This window comes from Pelodiscus sinensis, chromosome 1 (assembly GCF_052426305.1).
Source record: "Pelodiscus sinensis isolate ZL-2025 chromosome 1, ASM5242630v1, whole genome shotgun sequence".
Lineage (NCBI taxonomy): Eukaryota > Metazoa > Chordata > Testudines > Trionychidae > Pelodiscus > Pelodiscus sinensis.
In genome coordinates this window covers 201,593,026-201,614,491 of record NC_143052.1, presented here as the reverse complement: position 1 = coordinate 201,614,491, position 21,466 = coordinate 201,593,026, and the positions used below count along the sequence as shown (strand labels likewise).

Here is a 21,466-nt window from a genome sequence, read left to right as displayed (position 1 = left end):
AATTTTAGTCTTAGAAGCATTTTTTACTTTTGTTGGTTTGTAACCATTATCATCACCATTCTTTCTACTTAGTATCATTTAAACCTATGTCCTTTTGTTAAAAAAACTTGTTTTGCTTTTACCATAAGCCAATTCAGCGTTTGGACTGAAGTGGAGCATTTGTCAACCCCCGTTATGTTAATAAGTGCAGTGTACTGTCTTTTAAAGGAGCAGAGAATTGAACTCCTGCAAGTGTTCAACAAGAAGGTTAGACCCTATAGGACAGACAGTTTTGAAGAAAATTGGGATCGGACAATGTTGGGGTTACCCTGCTTGTCTGCCAGCTGTTGGTGTCAGGACTGTGAGCCACAACAGAATAGCATTTAAGAATCTCAGAGTTTCAGAGCAAGTGGTGACACTACCCATTTTGGGGATAGGTTGAACCTCAAAGAATCACAGTGGGTAACCTAAAGCCTTGCACATGCAGTGACGGTGCTTACAATCATCAGATATGACAATGTACCTGTGTTTGTTGACTAACGATAGCAAATTAGTAAGTTTGATTTAGCAGTTTTCTTATTTTTGAGTCAATGATGAATATTTTTAGGGCCTAAACGTTGTAGGCACTATGCCTATTGTGCCTAATGGATAATCTGGCTTTGATCCCACCAACCCTTGCTCTAGTTTCCTGATGCTAAGCCGTTCAAATTTCAGTGACTATGCTGAGCTGCTCCAAGTTGTGCTGAGGACTGGGGCCAGAACAGAAGAATCTTCTGGCTAAAAAATGTCTGGCTACGTCTAGACTGCAAGCCTCTTCCGAAAGAGGCTTGTTCAAAAAAGAGCATCTAGACTACAACCAGTACTTTTGAAAAAGCAAGCCGTTTTTTCGAAAGAGAGCACCCAGGCAGTCTGGATGCTCTTTTTCGAAAAAGCACAGTTTGCATTACATAGCGCCTTTTTTTGAAAGAGCACTTTCGATAAAAGGCATTCTTCCTCGTAAAACGAGGTTTTCCACAGTTGAAAAAACTGCCACATTCTTTCGATTTACTTTCGAAAGAATGCAGCAGCAGTCTAGAAGCAGGGGACATTTTTTCGAAAAAGGCCACTTTTTTCGAAAAAACCCTGTAGACTACATACACCCTCTGAGTCCCCTGCTAACGCCCATTCCAGAACTTTGCATACAAATGGAGAAACATAGAAAACTGGCCTGAAATATGTGCTTCATCTTCCTCTAAAGCAGGGTTGGGGAACCTAAGGCCTGGGGGCCAGATGCGTGTGTCCCCCAACTTGCCTGAATCCACACACACCCCAGCATTAGGGAGCCCATGCTGATGCTCCAGCCGCTGCTCACCACCACACAATATCTATTAGTGCTGGGTCCCCCTAGCCTCTGGTGTGTGAGGGGAATGTGCAGAGTGTCTTTCTCCTTCTCAGTTGGGAGCCACGTCAGTAAGAGTTGTTGGATTTTTTTTCCCTCACTTGCATATGGCCTCCAACTGATTTTTCTGTAGGTCAGTGGTCTTTGGCACAAAAAAGGTTCCCCTCCTCTGCTCTAAGGCATCAAGTACCGTCTGTTAGCGAATATACCCCGCGTTTTTTGCCGTTTGGGTTTAGAAATCCCTGTATAGCCTGCAGGGGCAGGGGGCGGGGTTTATTTGGGTGCGGATATATTCCTGCCTGCCCCCACTCCTGTGCACGGTGGCCATCTGCAGCCTCCCGCTGCTCCGAAGTGTGGCAAGGGGGCTACAAGGAGGATTTGCAAGCAGGTTGCCAGGGAGTGCGGGTGATTTGCAGTGATCTGCAGCGCAGGCCACCCGCCACCCGGGACAGGGCTCCGGGCTCTTTCCCTGTGTCAGCCCAGGCTGGGAGCCTCCCACCTTGCGCCTCTGCTGGGGATGCCTCTGCCCCTGCTCTGGAGTATTCCCAGAGAGCGAGCTGGGCTCCCGGGAAGACTTTGCCCCCCATTCTCCCTTTTGGTAGAGCCACGCCAGGAAAAAGTTACGGGGCTGCGCTCCCCCCTGTAAGTTTCCCCGCGTTGTTCAGCCGCAGGCTGTTCAATCCGGCCCCGGCTCTCTACGGGGGCAAAGGTGTTTGCAGCTCTCCACCTCAGCCCAGCAAAGGCTCAGCCGAGAGGCGCTCTAGGGGCATTCTCCAAGGCATATGCTGCATGGCCTGCCCGGCACTGTGCCCTGTGACGCCTGCCTGTGAGCCTGATCCGGGCGGGGGAGCACTCACCCACCTGGTAGCTTTCAGAGGCCAAGCCTCCCAGCATGGAAAACACTCACTGCCCGGTTCCCACGCAGCCGCACTCACCCCCAGATGAGTAAAAGAAGTTTTGCATACCCCACACCTGAGTATACCCTGCGGGGTATACTACGGGGTCTGTAAAAACAAATATAACCCGCGGGTTATATTCGCTAAAATACAGTACTGATCAGACATGAGAATTAATGGATCACAGGGAGATTTGGAATTTGGCCACAATCCTGGAATTAATGCCCATACTGACCTATTAACAAAAATGTAATGACTATAGATGGCCAAGACTATACTTATACATATTCAAGAGAAATCCTCCATGAGCAAAACTTTCATTAATACATGCTGGGGCACTGATTCAGTACATACAATTGACGGTGTCAGCTACCAACCTTTCCTAGGCATCCAAAACAACTTATTTTTGGGGAGGGAGGAGCATGGTGTGAGAGACAAGTGAGTTTTCCGAAGATGTCTTCTATCCAGATAATGACTTGTGACTCTGTATAGCTCTGGGATTTGACAAGGACACAGCTAAGAAGGTAGAAGTGTAGGCCAAAAAGAAGACAAGCACTGAAACATCACATAGCATGCAATATTCAGAAGGCATATAATGAGCCTTTATAGGATCTGGGAAGGTTTCCAGAACCTCATTCCTAAACAGTGGCAAAACCACAAGAGCAATCTAAAAGTTGTCTTTTCCAAATGGAATCAGTTTCATAGATATTTATTATTGGCTCTGTTGTTGCTGTCGATTAATTTAATCTCTGCATTGCAAATGTTTTTCCTCATGCTTGGGACCAGTTCCATGAGCATATTTAATGTGCTCTTATTTCATCTACCACACACATTGTAATTTTTTTTCAGTGTATAATTCCTCTAGATAAAAATGGTGAGAGATTTTTAGGTCTCCTCCAATGGAAATTTAAAATTCCACATACATTCTACCGTGCTTTTACCAGAACCACAGAAACAGCACTGGAGAGTGGAAGCAGAGAGACTGAGAATGGAAAAGTGTGTGACTGCCAGGGTTTTAGTTTATTTCACAAAAAAACATTTTAAAGTAGCATAGTGTGTTTCTGAAGCTCAATTAACTCAATTACATGCTCATGTTCTCAGACAGAACTGCAACAGCCACATGGCTATTTTTAGCACACTAGCTCAAGTCCTACCAACACATGGTTGTCTGTTCTGGCAGGGGGGCTCACTTCCAGCTGCAGTGTAGATGTGGCCTTAAGGGCCTAAAGGCTTGTGTGCTGTGGTGAACAGAGAAATACTGCACTCTGGAGGCTTTTTCTCCTCATGGGAATCCTACGTAAAGCAGCCATCTGACAGGTCAGGGGAGAAACATTCTTCTTCACAGCGGCACTTACCAAAGTGTCTGTCAGCACTGTCAAAATGCTGGATTTGGACCAGTATTCCTGTAAGTTCTGAAGGCAAAATGCATTTGAACCTTTTAATACAATGGGGCCCACTGGTTGATTAGGCACTGTGATGTTATCTAATTAAAATATGACCATATAGATGACTGTTGCAACCACTGTCATATATTTGCAACAAATCTTGGATAAATGTGGCATATAAGATGCCCATGGAAAGGTTATGATTTGCTGAATACAATTATGTTATTTGTATTCATGTACCATTTTGTATTTGAAGTCTGACTATTTATTGGCTCTACACTTGTATTTCAAGTATGTTCAATCTTGTGGTAATGGCAAGTTAGCCAGCACATCCTGAAGGGACTATTTAAATTAAGCGGCTCATCAAGGAATATTTAACTTACAATGGAAGATGCTTACCTACATGGAACATCCTTTCCTGTGACTAACATGCTGCTTGGGGTACTGGTAATGATTTATACTATGTCTAGGAGAAATCATGCATGGACAAGTGACTTGCCAAACTCCACCTTGTTCCCTGTTATTTTCTACTAGCTGTGTTGAGGGCTTTGTTTGAATAAACAATGGATTTTCCTCCACACAGCAGAAGCTACAAAACTATTTTGCCTCTTTCCTGCTCCAGACGCTTGCCTGCTCAAACCTCTGAACAATAAATTTGTATTAATGGAAGCATTTTAACCAAAGGATTGGGGACATACCAATGGTTTGGAAGCAGCTATAGACTTAACAAGCCAGCAGTTTATTCCATCATTGCCTCAAGCCTGACCCAAGAACTTTGCAATGATTGTATGCATGCGACTCCTTTAACCAATATAACTCTCACCTTTCCTTTTTCTATAAAAGAACTTTTAGATTATAGATACTGTAGGACTGGCCACAGTGTGATTAGTGAGTAAAATCGGAGGCATATATTGACCTGGATGTGTGGTTGGTCCTTTGAGATCAGATTAAATTGATTTTAATTATTTGATTAAATTGTTTTTACATAACCACTCATCATTAAGTTAAATGGTTTTGGTAGTGACACAAGGACTAGAATGCCTAAGGAAACTGCTTTTCTGACTTTTTGTTAGCCAGTGTGGTGAAACAGAAGTTTACTTTTGTTGCTGGTCTGGTATATCTTATCCCATCAGCTTTGGGAATTGTCTGCCCTATATCTCAGCCATTTGTCCTGAATTTGGTATTCTCAGTTGTGACCCACAAAGGCATGGTTACAGGAAGATGAACGGAGGGATAAGAAGGGAGGAAGGGAACTCTTAACTAACCTGTTGGAAAGGAATGCAGTAGGGGATGTTTTCTTGGAAGTCTAAATTAGCTGAAAAACATCCAGATGAGGATCAGGATTTGACATGTGGTCAACCCTTAGCAAATAAACTACAGGGTTTAATTTGCAGACATTGTGAACTGAAAATCTGATAGGTTTACAAAACTCTGCTTAATATGCAAATACGCACCATGCCGTGTGGGCATGTACTAATGTACATTTTTCAAAAGGCATGCATAGTGATTAGTATATTTGATACTATGAAATTTTTACAAGGAGAGATGGTCCATAACCAAAACCCTGGATAAGTTTGGTGAACTTCTGATCCAGATCCAATCTTAGCAACTCAGGTCCATGTCTGTTTTATTTTTATGTTTTAAGTAACCCACTTCTCAGCTCAAATAAGTGCAGGCAAGTTAATACAATTTAGGTCTTCTCAGCTGTATGTCTTTGGTTTTGGGATCTGAGTTGTCTAATCTGCTACTAAAGCTCACATCTGAGTTTCCAAATTCAATATAGTTTTTAATATTTGTGTGAATACACCACGGTGTTTCCCAAACCACTGTGACATCCTTGCAACCACTGAAATAATTTGTTTTGGATCACTTTTCTAAAAGACAGTTCTTAGGCAGAGTCTACATTTTGACCACTTATCCACAGTCCTGCCAGCATTCCTTTATCTTTACTAAATCATGTGAATTCTTTTTTTAAGAAACTACAGAGAATTAAATATTAAAGATAAAATTCAACAAATTTACCATAAAAAGCTAGCAGTAAATACAGTTTTTCTGATTATACTTTTACATGGAGGATTTTCATACTGAGATACACTCTGATGGGGGAGCAAAATAAATAATTATAAAATAAATAACATAGGATGGGCAGTAGTCTATATCTTCTCCTTTGGTACTCATAAATAGCTGATGTTTGCAAGCATATCCTGGCGTAAAAATCCTGTTTTATTCTCTCTCCAGCACCAACATTAAGGAAAGCTACACTAATGCCCAATATTTCTAGGTTCTCAACAATGCAATATCATGTCTTCTTGCAAGTGCATAGACAAATTTATTGATGCAAACCCTCAGTAAAATGACTTTTTTGGGTAGAGACGAAGGTATGAGGCTGAGTGTGGAACCAGATTCTTCAAGACCTGAGTACAGATGTGTCAGATTCACCAGTGATTTTTCTATCAGATCACACTGGTCAGTAAACTTGTTTGGAATAGGAAAGAAAATCTGAATCTGATTTATATACATGCAGAATTCCATTCTCTCACTATGGTGATAGCATATTTTGTTTAATGTCCATTTTGATCAAAGCATGTTCATTAGTGAACACATTTTACTCATTCCAAGTTGCAGGATGAACCTGAAATTAGGGATGTAAAATCTTGTTTAATTGGTTAACTAGTTAAATGTCGATTGGTTAACTGGTTACATGGCTCCCCCCACCTACAGCATGGTGTGGTGTGGTGTGATGGGCCTGGCAGGACTGGAGGGGGCCTCTGCCTGTGGCACGGTGGACCCTGCAGTGGCCTCCTGCCTGTGGCATAGCACAGCGCTGCTTTAGCCCAGCCAAGTCCACCACATCATGGGCTGCTCTGGGCAGGCTGAAGCACTCTCCACTTGCAGTGCTATGGTCCTTGCCAGGTGGGAACAACCACCCACTTGCGCTGGGTGGGCCAGCTCCTCCAGCTCAGCCTCCAATTAACCATAATTGTAACATGCCTACCTGAAGTATGAAGGACTATATTAAGAAGCTTCTAAAAATCGAGCTCTCTTTCACGTATTTCCATAACTTACCATCAACAGGTCCGATATGAAACACTAATTATCATTAATGGCTTTGGTTATGGGATATGAAATAAGCAGAAAATGACTTAATTTTCATGAGCTAGCAGCTTGATTTTCAAGAGTGAAGGCAATAAAAACTAGCAATTTACTCACACAAGCTAAACAATACACAGTACTCATTCCATTTTCCATTGTTTAGAAAAAAATAAAAAGCTTATCTTCTCAGAAACTCTGAACACAAACACGGAGCGGGATCATTCTAAGACTTTATGATGCAGGAAGGAAAGAGAGAAGCTCTCCCAGCAACCAGCTGATCCTTTTTAGCACAGAAGCCAAGCATTCACCTTTGTATCTATTGCGCGCATACACATCTTCGTCATCTTCTGTGGGTGAATATCCTGATCCTACAATACAAAATGAAAAGAAAAACTGCAGCAAGAAAGGAAATATATTTTTAAAAAAGAATAGGAAAAGCTCTTGCAGAGACGTGCAAGTCAGATTAGAATGCAACAACCTAAGCAATGCTGACAGCATAAGCTTCCATGATCATTAGATTTATAGTGGAACCAGTTTATAGTGAATTTGGAAAGAGTAAAACTGTTTATAATTGAGTTAAACGAATACCTCAGATTGCTATTATGTAACATGTATTGCAAAATGCAAATCATAATTTGTCATAGAAGGAACTTCTAAATGTGAAGTTATTTGACAAGGGGAGTCAGACAACACAGTGATTTCACTGTAAGATGGTTCCATAGTTAAGTGGCTGTTAACAGCCATCATGCCAACCAGCTGTAGTAAAACTGCCAACCAACCAGCTGCATTAAATGCCTGTGACTGAAGAACAGCCATAGTAAAACACTGATTATATTCCCTGTAAACATAATCCTACCCTATCAAAAGGTTTTTTGGTGTTGCATCAAGTCTTCCTTGGTCACTCAAGCTAAAGGTTGGCTTACTTTCACCAGCAGCCACTCCTGAAGTCAAAGTCACGGCAGCTTCCATTGGCTAGGCAAAATCAATCTGTCTTGCAGAGAGGTACATATCATCATAGGCAGTGTCCGAACACTTCCCTCGTATTTAAAAACAGAAACAACAATAACTCCCCTCTTCTGTTTTCCTTTGATGCCAGCCTCTAGGAAAAACAGCTTTATTAATGTACAGTTTTTACTTTCAGGTCTGCACTTCCCGTGTGTCCGACTGTCCAAGCCTATTTATGTCTGCACATGGGAAGGCAAGCTGTGCAGACTCTTTGATCTTATACCATTTCTAAAATAAGAAATGCACCTGCGAACCATTCAGGGGTGTTGAGAAGGTTCATTACTTAATGTTTGCTCAATGTTTTGCTATGAAATGCTAAATAATGTTATTACAGCAGTAAGTAATATGAATATTTGAGGAGCACAATGCTATGTTTAATACACATCCATGGCATGCTTTATATTTGGCAGTGTCTCGCAAAGACTGGCTGCATCTCTCATTCCAACTAAGTACAAGCAAAAGCCACAAAATAAAACACTTTGGTTTTAACAAGAAACTATTATCAAGATTCATCTATGGACTCTGATGATCATATTTGCTTTAGGAAAAATGACTTTGGTATTCACAGAATAATCAGCAAGTTTAAATTTGAGGAGGAGAGTCTACTTTTTCACATATATTTTATTAGAGCATAACATTTAAATAGATTTAAATTCAGGCCAAGAGAAAATGATTGGTAATGACTGTCCCTAACTATCAGTCTGTACTTGATAAAGAAACTCAGAGAAACATTTGGCAAAGGAACTGAAACAATACATTGGACCAATACAGTACAATTCTCAAATATACAGACCACACTAGTATGTACAGGCAATAAATTACATACAATCAATATGTGAAAATATATCAGTGATAGGCAACCTGCAGGATGAATATGGCCATTTGGAGTTCTATGTGTGGCCCATGAGACATTTTGTTTACCACTGCCCACGCACGGGGTTGTCAGATTCTGTTAGTTTTTGTCTGTGTAGTTTTTTTCCCCTACTGGTATTACTGCAGTGACGTGCACATAAAACAAGGGCACATGAAGTGAGGCGAGGGCTAATTGTCCAGAACATTGCGAGAGCTGTGCACTCCCTCTGCTGCCAATCAAAGCACTACTACAGTTCCATCAGCACACCCCATAAATTCTAGGTATGCAAGCTCAGTTAGCAAAACTACCCTATCCTGGGAGACCATCTTAGTTATGACAATCTTGTGGCCCACTGAGATGAAGGAAGGCCATTCATGTGGTCCACTCAGTAGCCCAGATTGCCCCTCACTAATTATACCCTTGTGTGTAATTTGTCGAGCATAAGTAAACGAGGCACTTGTGTACATATGTCCTTAAAACATTTTTAAAAAATACATTTTGTGAAACAGACTTTTGGCATACGACCTGCCAAATACGCTTAAAATGTTCTAAATTGTGACCCTGATGCAGCACGCTACATTGGCTCCAGTTCATCAAAGCACTTAAGCAAATGCTTCATTTTAAGTATGTGAGGTCATCAGTGGAACTACTCACAATTAAGTGCTTTGCTGAATAGGGATGGAGTCAAGCATATGGTAAAATGTTCTGCTGAATGGGGACCTACGCACACAGATGTAGTCTATGGACAGTCCCACAGACTTCAGCAGCACTTCTCAAGTGCTTTGTTGGGTTGGGGCCTGTCAGGGCTGTTCCCCACTCTGGCACTCGAGTGCAGAAGATGGGGGCCTGCAAGAGACTTTAAAAATACCTTGCCTCGATAGGCTCTGCTTACAAAAACTCACAAGAGTCACAGATTTACTGGCACTGGGAGATAAGATGCCACCATCAAGTGAATTAAAACCCTGAAAACCAGGAAGAAATAGTTGAACTTGTTCCCAAGGAGTACCCCAAGCTCTTTTACCACAAGAGAGTTTGAAAAAAAGACAAAAAACCCACAGGAAAACAACTGCAATCTCTCATAGCTGACCTCTCAGTCTAGGCAAGCACACACACAGATCTCCTGTTACTTTTCAGGACATAAGAATCAAATAATCGTTTTAAAAAGGGGGGGTGATTTTATTAACAAAACAAAAAGATATACTTGATAAAACATACTTGGTTGCTAGGTGTTACAGAGGAACTGAGAAAAGAACAGATTAAAACACAAAAAGACATAGGCTCTCTGGGCTGCATTGTAGATATGGTGAATGGGGGTGGGAAAGCACATGGAATCCACACAGAGAAGCTTAACCAAACAACAAAGCAAAGCAAATACCCCAATCGCAACTAAATATACATTTCCCCCCTATTTACTCACAATCCCTTCACAGTCCAGTCCATTTCCATGCCCCAGATTTACTGGAGCCATGGTAATCCTGCCTGGATTTAAATCATCCTCCCTTCAGCTTCTGGTTTTAAAAGCTCACACAAAGGGAGAGGGCAAGCAGGTAATTTTTACAATTCAAATTTCCACACTGCATCCCACTGGTTCTTCTGACTCCGGTGCATCATCCTTAGCTACCTAAATTTAACCCTTTAGTCACTGAGTGCTAGCCAGCACTCCTCCTAATCATCATGGGGCCTTACTACAGTAACTGACAAAATAAGGTCAAACTTATGAGATTGTGACTACTTCACTGAACCAGTAGGCACTACAATAAAGGGTTCAGATTCACAAACAGTGCATTTTATGAATAAATGGTTCAATTTATACATACAAAGTACAATGCCAAAACAGGCAGGGATGTAGGTAACAGGTTTTTTTTTTATTACGTCTCAGAGTCATTAATGATCTCCATATAAATGTCATGTCCTTCATCTATTACCTATTAACAAGGCACGCAAGAATGTATAGGGGTGTGTGTAAAACGCACCGTCAGTTTACAAACATGATTAGCTAGACATGATCTTCCTAACAGATTGTACGGTTTATGGCAGAAGGAAGATGGAGGAAACCAGATTGTAGAGGACATTTTAAGAGGACTTTTGCTTTCCCTCAGTTTGTTCAGAAGTTCACCTTCTATGCTACAAGATTCCCTTATGCACAGAGTCATACTAAGCTTCTTGCTCAAGATCACCAGGGTTACAGTAATCATAGAATCATAGAACTGGAAGAGACCTCAGGAGGTCATCAAGTCCAGCCCCCTGCTCTAGGCAGGACCAATCCCAACTAAATCAACCCAGCTAGGGCTTTGTCAAGCCAAGACTTAAACGCCTCTAGGTATGGAGACTGCACTACTTCCCTAGGTAACCCATTCCAGTGCTTCACCACTCTCCTAACGAAATAGTTTTTCCCAATATCCAACCTGGACCTCTCCCACCACAACTTGAGACCATTGCTCCTTGTTCTGCCATCTGTCACTACTGAGAATAGTCTCTCTCCACCCTCTTTGGAACCTCCCTTCAGGTAGTTGAAAGCTGCTATCAAATCCCCCCTTACTCTTCGCTTCTGCAGACAAAATAGACCCAACTCCCTCAGCCTTTCCTCATAAGTCATATGCTCCAGCCCCCTAATCATTTTGGTTGCCCTCCGCTGGACCCTCTCCAATGCGTCCACATCCTTTTCATAGTGGGGGGCACAATACTCCAGATGTGGCCTCACCAAAGCCGAATAAAGGGGAATAATGACATCTCTGGATCTGCTAGCAATGCACCTCTTAATGCAAACTAATATGCCATTAGCCTTCTTGGCTAGAAGGGCACACTGCTGACTCATATCCAGCTTCTCATCCACTGTAACCCCCAGGTCCTTTTCTGCAGAACTACTACTTAACTGGTTGGTCCCCAGCTTGTAACTATGCTTGGGATTCTTCCGTCTCAAGTGCAGAACTCTGCACTTGTCCTTGTTGAACCTCATCAGATTTCTTGTGGCCCAATCCTCCAATCTGTCTAAGTCACTCTGGACTTTATCTCTGCCCTCAAGCTTATCTACCTCTCCCCCTAGCTTAGTGTCATCCGCAAACTTGCTGAGGGTGCAATCCATCCCCCCATCCAGGTCATTAACAAAGATATTGAACAAAACCGGTCCTAGAACCGAACCTTGAAGCACTCCGCTAGAAACCGACTGCCATCGAGCCGTTGATCACTACCCGCTGTGCCTAGCCTTCTAGCCATCTTTTTATCCATCTTACCGTCCATTTATCTAATCCACATTCCCTTAACTTGCTGGCAAAAATATTGTGGGAGACTGTATCAAAAGCCTTGCTAAAGTCAATTATTAAATAATAATTATTAAAAATGGGCAAAGGTTCAACATAAACAATACAAGTTTTAAACATTAAATTGGTGGTGAAGGTTAAATACAAAACATGAAATGTTAGGCCTGGAAACACTTCTACATGTGAGTATCTTTACATGCAAGGGTTTCAGTTAAACTCCATTGGACTATTCATATGCATAATGGGAGTGCAAGAGGTAAATCTTTGGTCCCATTACTGGATATGCCTTATACCTGCAAGTGGTTTTACATGGATGAACCTGGAGTTATGTGGAACCCTGTAACGGAATGAGGGACTGCATGGTGCAAAAGTACATCTGCATGCATCTGCTTGGATCAGAATCTAAAATTACAATCTCTTTGAAGCAGGGACTATGCCCTCCTCTGTACATGAACAACATCTAACACATTACAGTGGAACCTCAAAATAACGAAAACCAGAGTTACGAACTGACCAGTCAACCACACATCTCATTTGGAACTGGAAATACATAATTATGCAGCAGCAGAGATTTTTTTAAAAAGCAAATACAGTACAGTACTGGATTAAATATAAACAACTGATACAAGGGAAAGTTTTAAAAAAAGATTTGACAAGGTATGGGAATTCAGTGTTTATTTACATTAAGATGAAGAGCAGCATTTTCATCTGTATAGTATAGTAAAGTTGCAAAGCTGTATTCAGTCTATGTTCATTTGTCAACTTTTGAAATAATTTTGTTCAGAGTTATGAACATTTCAGAGTTACAAACAACCTCCATTGCTGAGGTGTTCACAACTCTGAGGTTCTATTGTATATTGTGTTAACATTAGAATAAATAATAAAGTACAGCCAGAAAAAGAAGGAGGGGTTGGGCCAGGGACCACAGAGTTATTTTTACTAAGACTAACATGAGAGGGAATCTTCAGGGACCACTTCTGTGTTGTCAGATTAAGCCCACAACTAAAATAACCTTCATATTACTTGAAACTAATCATAAATTTCCACAATTTGTTGAAATTGGACAATGTTAGCTTTGGTGCCAAAACATCAAACAGGACTACACCACTTAGAAGTGGTCCCAAACATGGTTACAAGCTAAAATAGACTAAAGGCTTTATTCTTAGAGGCAGTATTCCATTCACCAGCTTGACACTAGGGGGAAGAGACAAACTTTAAAGAAATAATCTTATAAATATTACTGAAAGATTGTTTGTTTGTCCTGGAAGATCTCCGAAACGGTAAGAGCTAGAAACACCAAATTTTGCACTGATACTACTGATTTCCTAACTTAAATAACTGGATTGGTTATATCTCGAAATTGGTTCCCCCAGAGCCCCAATTGGATCCACTGATAATTAGCTTTTAGTACCGCCTGATCATAGGCATTTGCTGGACTTTTCTGTTAAGCGTGTCTCATAAACTGCAACTATGAGATCCTAGAGGATAAAGCATGTGGGCACCTGCAGCACCATCAAGGGAAAGCCCAGGGGGGAGAGGCTGCAGTGCGGCAGAGAATCAGCAACCACCCCTATACTAGTGCACCAGCAGGTCTCCAGGACAGACCCAAATGTGGCTGATGCTGGTGGGGTCTAGCCTTGCTAATTGTGGCTGGGAGAAGCCTCCAGCTATCACAGCCTCTCAACATCTTCACGCAGCTGGGTTCCAACTGAACCCCTTCTGAAAATTAAAGTTGCTTCCCTCTCCCCACACCTAAACGAGCCTTCTCATCACTCACCCTCCTTTGGGCTGCGTGCATTCTCCTGGCAGGGCTGTGTGCGTTATCAGCAAGTGCCACAGGCATTATGCACTTTGTAGGATTCAGCTCACAGTACAGAGGAGGTGGGTAGGAGGACACGGTTTTGAGCACCGTGGACCCTGAGGAGGACACGGTACACTCAGAACAGCCTAGTCTCATTAGAACAGGTATGTTCAGGTGCTGCACGTTTGGATCATGTAGATATCACTAACTGCACCTGGTCTGAAGGTGTTTTGCTTTGTCTGATCAATGCAACTAGTCCAGCTGCCACTAGGAATTCCATTCAGGTTGCCACATGGAGCATACACTGAAGGCACTTGGGGAGTGACTCCTTGGGGAGCAGAGACTTCCTGCTGTTGCAGAGCCCCTCCATTTCTCAGGGCTTCTGGCAAGGAGTTTGCAGGCATTGGTTTGCATAGAGTCTTTAAGGGAAGACGGGCCTTTCTGATTGTGGGGATTGAGAAGAGAGACCCTATGGGATTTGTCATTTTGTAAGCATACCTATGTTAATTTCTTAAAGTAATATATCAGAGAAAAGTATTTCCAATAAAATATGCTAAGTTAATGTAATTGACGTAGTTCATTCATCACACCCTTTACAATATTTTCCAAGGGCGATGCCGGGTATTTCTACTGGTAAATAATAAAGAAAGGTTTGGGTGTGCTTCCCAGTGCTATTTTTGCCAAATAAGCTGGACATATTACTTCAAGATTTTCTCTCCTACTCATTCTTTTGTTCAGGATTTGCCATGATGTGTGAGGATTATATAAAATTACAGTATAGTATACACAGTAAAATCAACAGCCAAGGACAATATGCCACTTGCAGTTTTATAGTCTACTGAAGTTTACAGCCTTAAATACAGAACTAATTTACTTAAATACATCTTTCTGAGAGGATCAGTTCATTTCACATTTTGAGGCTTGATTTTTTTAAAGCACTTCAAAAGTCAGATTCTAAATTCAGATGTGTGGCATCTCTCACAGGGGAACCAAAATAACAACACAAATCTGCTGCTAAGGTCCTTGCACATATACAACCTAGGAATTAAAGGTTTACAAAATAAGCTTGTATGTTCATCTACTCTGGTCTACTGTCCCTATCCCTGACAATACCTGAACCTTCTGAAAAAAGGTGTGAATCATGCCATACCCTTTATTCTAGGGAGTAAAAAAAATAATAAAAATATTAACCATTTAACCCACTGGCAGGAGACTACTCCAGTTAGATGCCAGTTAACCTGTCACTTGTAAGCGTCACTTGGTAATGGTGATGCTTACCAGATAACCAGTTACTCATTTACATCCCTGTTTTGCTCATTAATCCAATTATGAGTAAACTGTACCATAGGAAACAGCTTAGAAATTGTTTAGGAAATTGTCCCAAACTGACCAGATGACCAGTTTATACCCTAAAGCACAAGAACAAAAAAGGGCTAATCTGTTTTCATTCATCAATTTTTAATACTGCAATCAAGTCTCCTCTAATTTTTCTCTTTACTCACAATAGAATTTTTATGTTCTATAGTAATACAAACCATGTAAAAAAGCATAAATAGAGAAGCTAACCCGTTTTGTCTAATTCTGCAGACCCTCTTCCGGGAAGGCCGGGATAACTAAATTTTGAGAACCTGTAAGTTGGACAGAGATATTAGGGAGGAAGGAAAGGAATGCAGGAAGAATGGTCACCAATTTTGCAGAAGGCGGCAGTAATTGTTGTGAATATAGGTTGTATATGATTGTATCAGAAACATACACTTCTTATTTATAGTTTGCCCCCTGGTCGCAGTTCTGCAAAGCACTTAGGGTGTGTCTAGATTGAGTTTTTTTTTTTTTTAAAGTGGCCTTTTTTAAAAAAAAACTTCACCTGAATCTAGACTGCTGTTGTGTCCTTTCAAAATTAAATAGAAAGAACGGGGCCGTTTTTTCAATATTGGTAAACATACTTTTACTAGGAAGAATGCCTTTTTTCGAAAGAGCTCTTTTGAAAAAAGTTGTTCTTGAACACAAACAGGGCTTTTTCAAAAGAGAGCATCCAGATTGCCTGGGTGCTCTCTTTCAAAAAAACAGATCGCTTTTTCAAGACCCTTGGGGCTGTATAGAAGATCTCTTTCGAAAGAGGCTTGTAGTCTAGACGTACCCTTAGTGGAAGTCATTGGAATTTAAGCATGTGCTTAATGTTATGTGTGCCTCTAAGAGGACACAGCACTTCACAAAATACACTGAAAAGTAAAACACAATTTGGCAGTAGAGGAATGAGTAGCGAGGAAATATTTAACTAATTTCTTCACATCTATCTTAGTCTTTGAGGGAGTCACACAAATTAAGGAAGGCAGGTTTGAATCTGTTAGGTGATTGTATTAGTTTTATTTATTCAGATTCATTCAGTGCTAGAATGGGTGGAGGAATAAAAATTAGGATGGGGGATACCTTTTAGGGAGTGCCAACTGAAACTGAATTTTTATTGGGTGTTCATTTTGTATAGAATAGCTCAGACAAGCCCAGTTCACATTTGAGATTACAATACATTTTCTAAAGTATCAACTGAGCTAGAGAATTCACAGGATTTTTTTTTTTTTAACCAAAGCAATGATTAAACATTTTCATTAATATAAACAGCAAATCTATAAAAACAGGATGAAAATAACATATCCTGATTCACCTTCCAACCCTACTGTAACTTTTTATGATAAATACAGTATAACATCTGACCTCCACATGGGGTGCAATAACTGGCTACACTGCATGCTATTACTTGAGTAAAGTCAGGACAACAGTCCTGAGCATGAGTTCAGAGGAACAGAGTGCAAAACAGAACATGGAAGCTGCAGAGAAGCTGCAAAGTTTTTATTTATTTATTATTATTATACCAGAGTTCCATCGGACTGTGAGGTGCTATGTATCAAGTGTACCATAGTGTGTTCAGAAATAAGAGCCATGCCACTCTACACCCCACATACATCACAGTAATATAATTATAGTACGATAATACAATTATGTGGTATTTTGTACAAAGTATGCCTTGTAAAGTATCATTCTAAAAAAATCTTAATCTGTTGAACATTAATATCCTGTTGGGTTGTAGGTGTTATCATTGCATGTGAAGTTATGAAGTTTTGCTATCTATGTATTACTAAAAAATGTTGTGAATTTGGAAACACCCATGGCTAGCCTTTCGGGCACAACAATTAGTTAGTTAGTGCTAATTCCTCACCAGCATGGCAACGGATCATGGGAAAGATTTGTCCTCCCCTGGGAACATGTCAGCCATTCTAAGAATAATGGCTGCCATTGCTCAGTAAGACATGCAAGGACATGTGACCACACAACATTGAATTCCGTTTTGGAACCTGTATTTCTCCACAAGCTGGGCTGGAAACTTAGGTTGGAACAAAGGATTCCCACCCTATGGAGAAACTATCTAAGGTGAGGAGTGACGTTATGTCATCTTCATTCTCCCACAACCCAACATGCCAAAAAAGTTCTGGAAGACACTGGACTTGGACTAGGGAACCCAGGATGCATAGCAAACACAGCCTGTCCCTCAAGAATCTGCAAGTCTGTTTGTATCATCAGTCAGAATGAGATACTGCTGATCCAAATCCTATCTAGTACATAAGGTTTAGATTGCATTTACAGTTAATTTCCTGGGTAACCTGCTTTGATTTTCTATTACTTATAATCTCTCTGTGGTTAATAAACTTGTTTTAGATTTTATCTTAAGCAGTGTGTTTTTGAGTGACGTGGTTGGGAAAATCTCCACTCAGCTAACAAAGACTTGGTACATCTTTCCCAAATTGAGAGGGATGTGAACTATATTAATGAGCTTGCATTGTACAGATCCCTGCGCAGTAGGCAACTAAATAATTCTGGGTTTGTACTTCAGCAGGGGTATAAGGCTGGAGAGCAGGAAAGTTGTGTGGTGCCTCCTGCTGTTGTGCTGGGTGTTAATAGGACCTGTATGTGTTCACTTTTTTTGCTTGTATCCCTTTGGTATATATGGTAAGCCAATTTTCTTCTACAATTTGATCTGAGGAAGTGGGTCTGGCCCACGAAAGCTCATCGCCTAATAAACCTTCTTGTTAGTCTTTAAAGTGCTGCATAGTCCTGTCTTTTGTTTCAGCAAGACCAGACTAACACGGCTACATCTCTATTACTAGCAGAACAGTGTGAGAGGCACCATCCCAGCTGAATGGTCAGGGAGTTCCAATGGGTCCCAGACTGCACCCCAGGTGATACGACGAATTACAAGAACTCAGTTCATTCATCTGGCATGGCTTAGAGTTTTTCCAATTAGTTCATACTCAGCTTGGAAACTCAGACACCCAGCTTTCAGAAACCTCTAGAGTTCTCCTTAACTGACATACTCATATGGAAAACAGAGATCAATTCTGCTATCCCCTTTGCCTCAAGCCATATGCTAGAAGTTTCCTTCTACTGCTTGCAGGTGTAGGTTATTTCAGGTGCAGAAGAAAATTCCTTATGAGGAAAATCCCTAAGGGCTGTATGTAGCTCCATTTACTCTCAAAGTATACTTTAAAATGCACACCTAAGATTTTAAATGACTGGTTTTAACTTGCATTCAAGAGTTACATTTTGATGGATATCATGAATTAAAAAAATACAATATCTTTCAAGCTGACACAATGTGTGACTGAAATGAAGAACTGAATACCATGCAATTAATAACTTCAAAAGAGATCAGGGATGACTGATAAATGTATGTGCCATCAGTATTTTGCTTAGACACAGGAGACTTTCATTCTTATCAGGTTACACAGGAACTATGAGTTGGAAAACGAAATTTGGGATGCAGAGCTTAGGTTCTCTCCAGAAAGATTTTGACACCTGCCCCTTGGTAATCTACTGGGCCATAAAGAAATTCTGCAGGTGATTTCTGCCAGCAGAGATATGAATTGAGGGCTGACATGATTACCACTTCACCAGCATATGTGAAAGTTGACTATGAAAATAACCACTGAATTATTTAATAGTAAATGAAATCTCAGCTCCACTCACACAGAATGCCCCTGACTGTTCAACCATCCCTCCTGTGATTGCCTATTGGAGATTTAAAACAAAAAGTTACCTCTCACACAGTGAAGAATAAAAACTTGTACCGGTAGCTTTATACATTTTCATGAATGTATATAGGTAAGACTTTTCCGAATGTACTGTGAATTGACAAATTGTACATTTCCTAGCTGAAGGTCATCCTGACACTACTGTACCCTAAAAGATTCAAATTAGACCAGTCTTCTTTCGGGTAAAAATTGATATTTAAGGTATCTACATAATCTGTCACTAACGCAGAACATTTTCTTCCCTCCCCCCAAAATGAGTGTTAATGTCATTTTTATGCTGCATATAGGCAGTTAAGGAACAAAGTATGTAATAAACTGGCTTGTATTTTGTATGCAAAATACTCCCAGTCCCTCAAAGGACTCAGAATGGGATTTTTTAAGAAAAAGTCACGTGAGACTGTTGAGTATCGGGAAAGAGAATTCCAAAATATGTCATATGAATAACAAACACAAAGCTACAGCTAGTTATACAAGCTATAATTCCACCAAGTGGTGTCCCAGAGTGAATTTTCCTTCTGATTAATTTTTGGCTACATAATTGTTTGGGTTTTTTAAATACAGTTAGAATATTGAAATATGCTTATCTCTATTCCATATGATGTTTTGCACCTATGATACACTCTTCAGTTCCTTGCAAGGTCAGTTGGGGTTCTAGGAGGCCAACAGCTATGAAAGTTGGCATTAGTGGAACAGATTTTTTTAATTTTATTTTCTGATTGGTAACCTCTGGTTTTGTGGATCAAGAAAGAGTGACAGCTCTGTTGTGGTTGATATACAGGCAGTCCCCGGGTTACGTACAAGATAGGGACTATAGGTTTCTTCTTAAGTTGAATTTGTATGTAAGTCAGAACTGGCTCCAGATTCAGCTGCTGCCACTGAAACTGACCAGGGGCTGACTACAGGAAGCGGGAGGCAGAGTTGCTCTGCCCCCAGCTTCCTGGAATCAGCCTGATCAGTTTCAACAGCTGCTGAATCTGAAGCCTGGGACAGAACAGCTGGGGCGCTGCCCAGTAGGTTCCCACAGGACCAACCCTCGCAGCACCCCAGCTGCTCTACCCGAGGCGTCCCGCAACAAAAGCCTGGTCTGCTGGGGGGGGGGGGCGCACTAGCTGCACCCCCTCCCCCCCCAGCAGACCAGGGAGACCCGAGCAAAGCCACACAGGCAGAGAGACCCGCCGCCCATGTGGCTTTGCTCCTTTGCCCCCAAGCAAAGCCACACAGGCGGCATCCCGCACAGGCGGCTTTGCTGGACCCCTGCAGCAGACCAGGGGGACAGGAGCAAAGCCGCCCAAGCGGCGGGGGTCCCGCTGCCTGGGCGGCTTTGCTCCCGTGCAAACGAGCAAAGCCGCCCACGCTGCAGCTTTGCTCGGGTGTCCCTGGTCTGCTGGGGGGGTCCAGTGGCTTTGCTGGACCCCCCCCCCAGCAGACCAGGGGGACCGGGAGAAGCTTTTCTCGCCCCGGAGTACACGGGTGGCGACTCGCCACCCGTGAGCTCCAGGGCGAGAAAAGCCCCGTTCGTAAGTGCGGATCCGACATAAGTCGGATCCGCGTAAGTCGGGGACTGCCTGTACTCTAAGTTTTAAACACTAGCCAACAGCACTGATCTGGATAGGTATTGCTATGGCCTCATCACTGTAGTGTCTGATTTTTCTCAACAAAATTGTAACATACTGAGGACTGAGATCTTGTCTCCCTAAATGTTTATACAGCTTTTAGGCCCCTTACCTGATTGGAAATGTGCAGCCTAATGGCATCACCTGCTGCTCTTCACTCAGGTAGTGATTTAGGCTAGGCATTGAGGAATTTGGAAGATGGTGTTGTTCACATTTGATATAAAATTATGTGGATCTGAGTGTTTTCTGTGCATTGTTGACACTTCCGCCCATGTTGTCTTATAAGCTGTCCCAATGGTCTCTCTGGTTTACTAATATGAAGAGGACTTACCCTTGTGTGATTCCACGGGTTACTGCTGAGGAGAAAGGACAGTTGCCCATAATGATTTATAGACCATATCTTGTTCAGTGGGGTTTTATTTGTTCTTTCAGGCTAGTGGAGGTGGAACAGGGGCACTCAGTAATCAATGGCATTAAATGTCAGAGAGGTCCAGCAGAAAAGTAAAGTAGAGATGAATTACCTTTTTGCATGGACAGAAGGAAGTAAAATTAGAGCAATTTTCAGCAGTTACACGATTACAAAAATTAACACATTTTAACATCCCTCGTCAGTTTATTGCATCCTTTTTGGTTCCCTTCATTGAAGGACCAAGTGTTTTCCTACTCTCTTTTATCATCGAGGAAGGGGAGGCGGTGGAAGTACAATTGCAGGATTTGCTGGTAGTTAAGGTTTTCATAGTTATTTCTTGTATGACTGAGTTGAAGACTTAGAAGGAGAATAATACATTTCTGATCCTGCACTGAGCTTGCTGATTTAGTAGACCATGAGGCTAGCCCAGATGCAGGTAATCTTCTCTTTGTGATAGACATTTCTATCAAAAGTGTTTTTCATGGGAAAAATTGGGTTTTCAACAAAATGATTTTTGTGTGTGAAAACGATCTGTTGTCTAATGAAAAAAATTGACATTTTGCAAAAAAAATCCAAACAAAAAAACCCCATGAAAGCCTCCCCAAAAAATTTAGAAATGTCACTGCAGTGCCTCATGGGAGTTTTACTTCATCTTCCTCATACATGCTCCTATTCTCCTCTCTGGGCTATGTCTCACATGGTGCATTGTGGCTAAT

General features: G+C 41.5%; 1 protein-coding gene across 2 annotated transcripts in view; it reads right to left on the bottom strand.

Moving 5' to 3' along the window:
- Window positions 1-21,466, bottom strand: part of SRPX (sushi repeat containing protein X-linked) — a 74,276-nt gene that overhangs the window by 29,982 nt on the left and 22,828 nt on the right. Inside the window, exon 2 of one of the 2 annotated variants that reach the window (XM_006133935.5) lies at window positions 7,040-7,099. The exons of the other annotated variant lie outside the window; for it this stretch is intronic. Within the exon in view, the coding sequence (XP_006133997.3) occupies window positions 7,040-7,099 (60 nt within the window). The remainder of the gene's footprint in view (window positions 1-7,039; window positions 7,100-21,466) is intronic. 2 annotated transcript variants of the gene reach the window in all.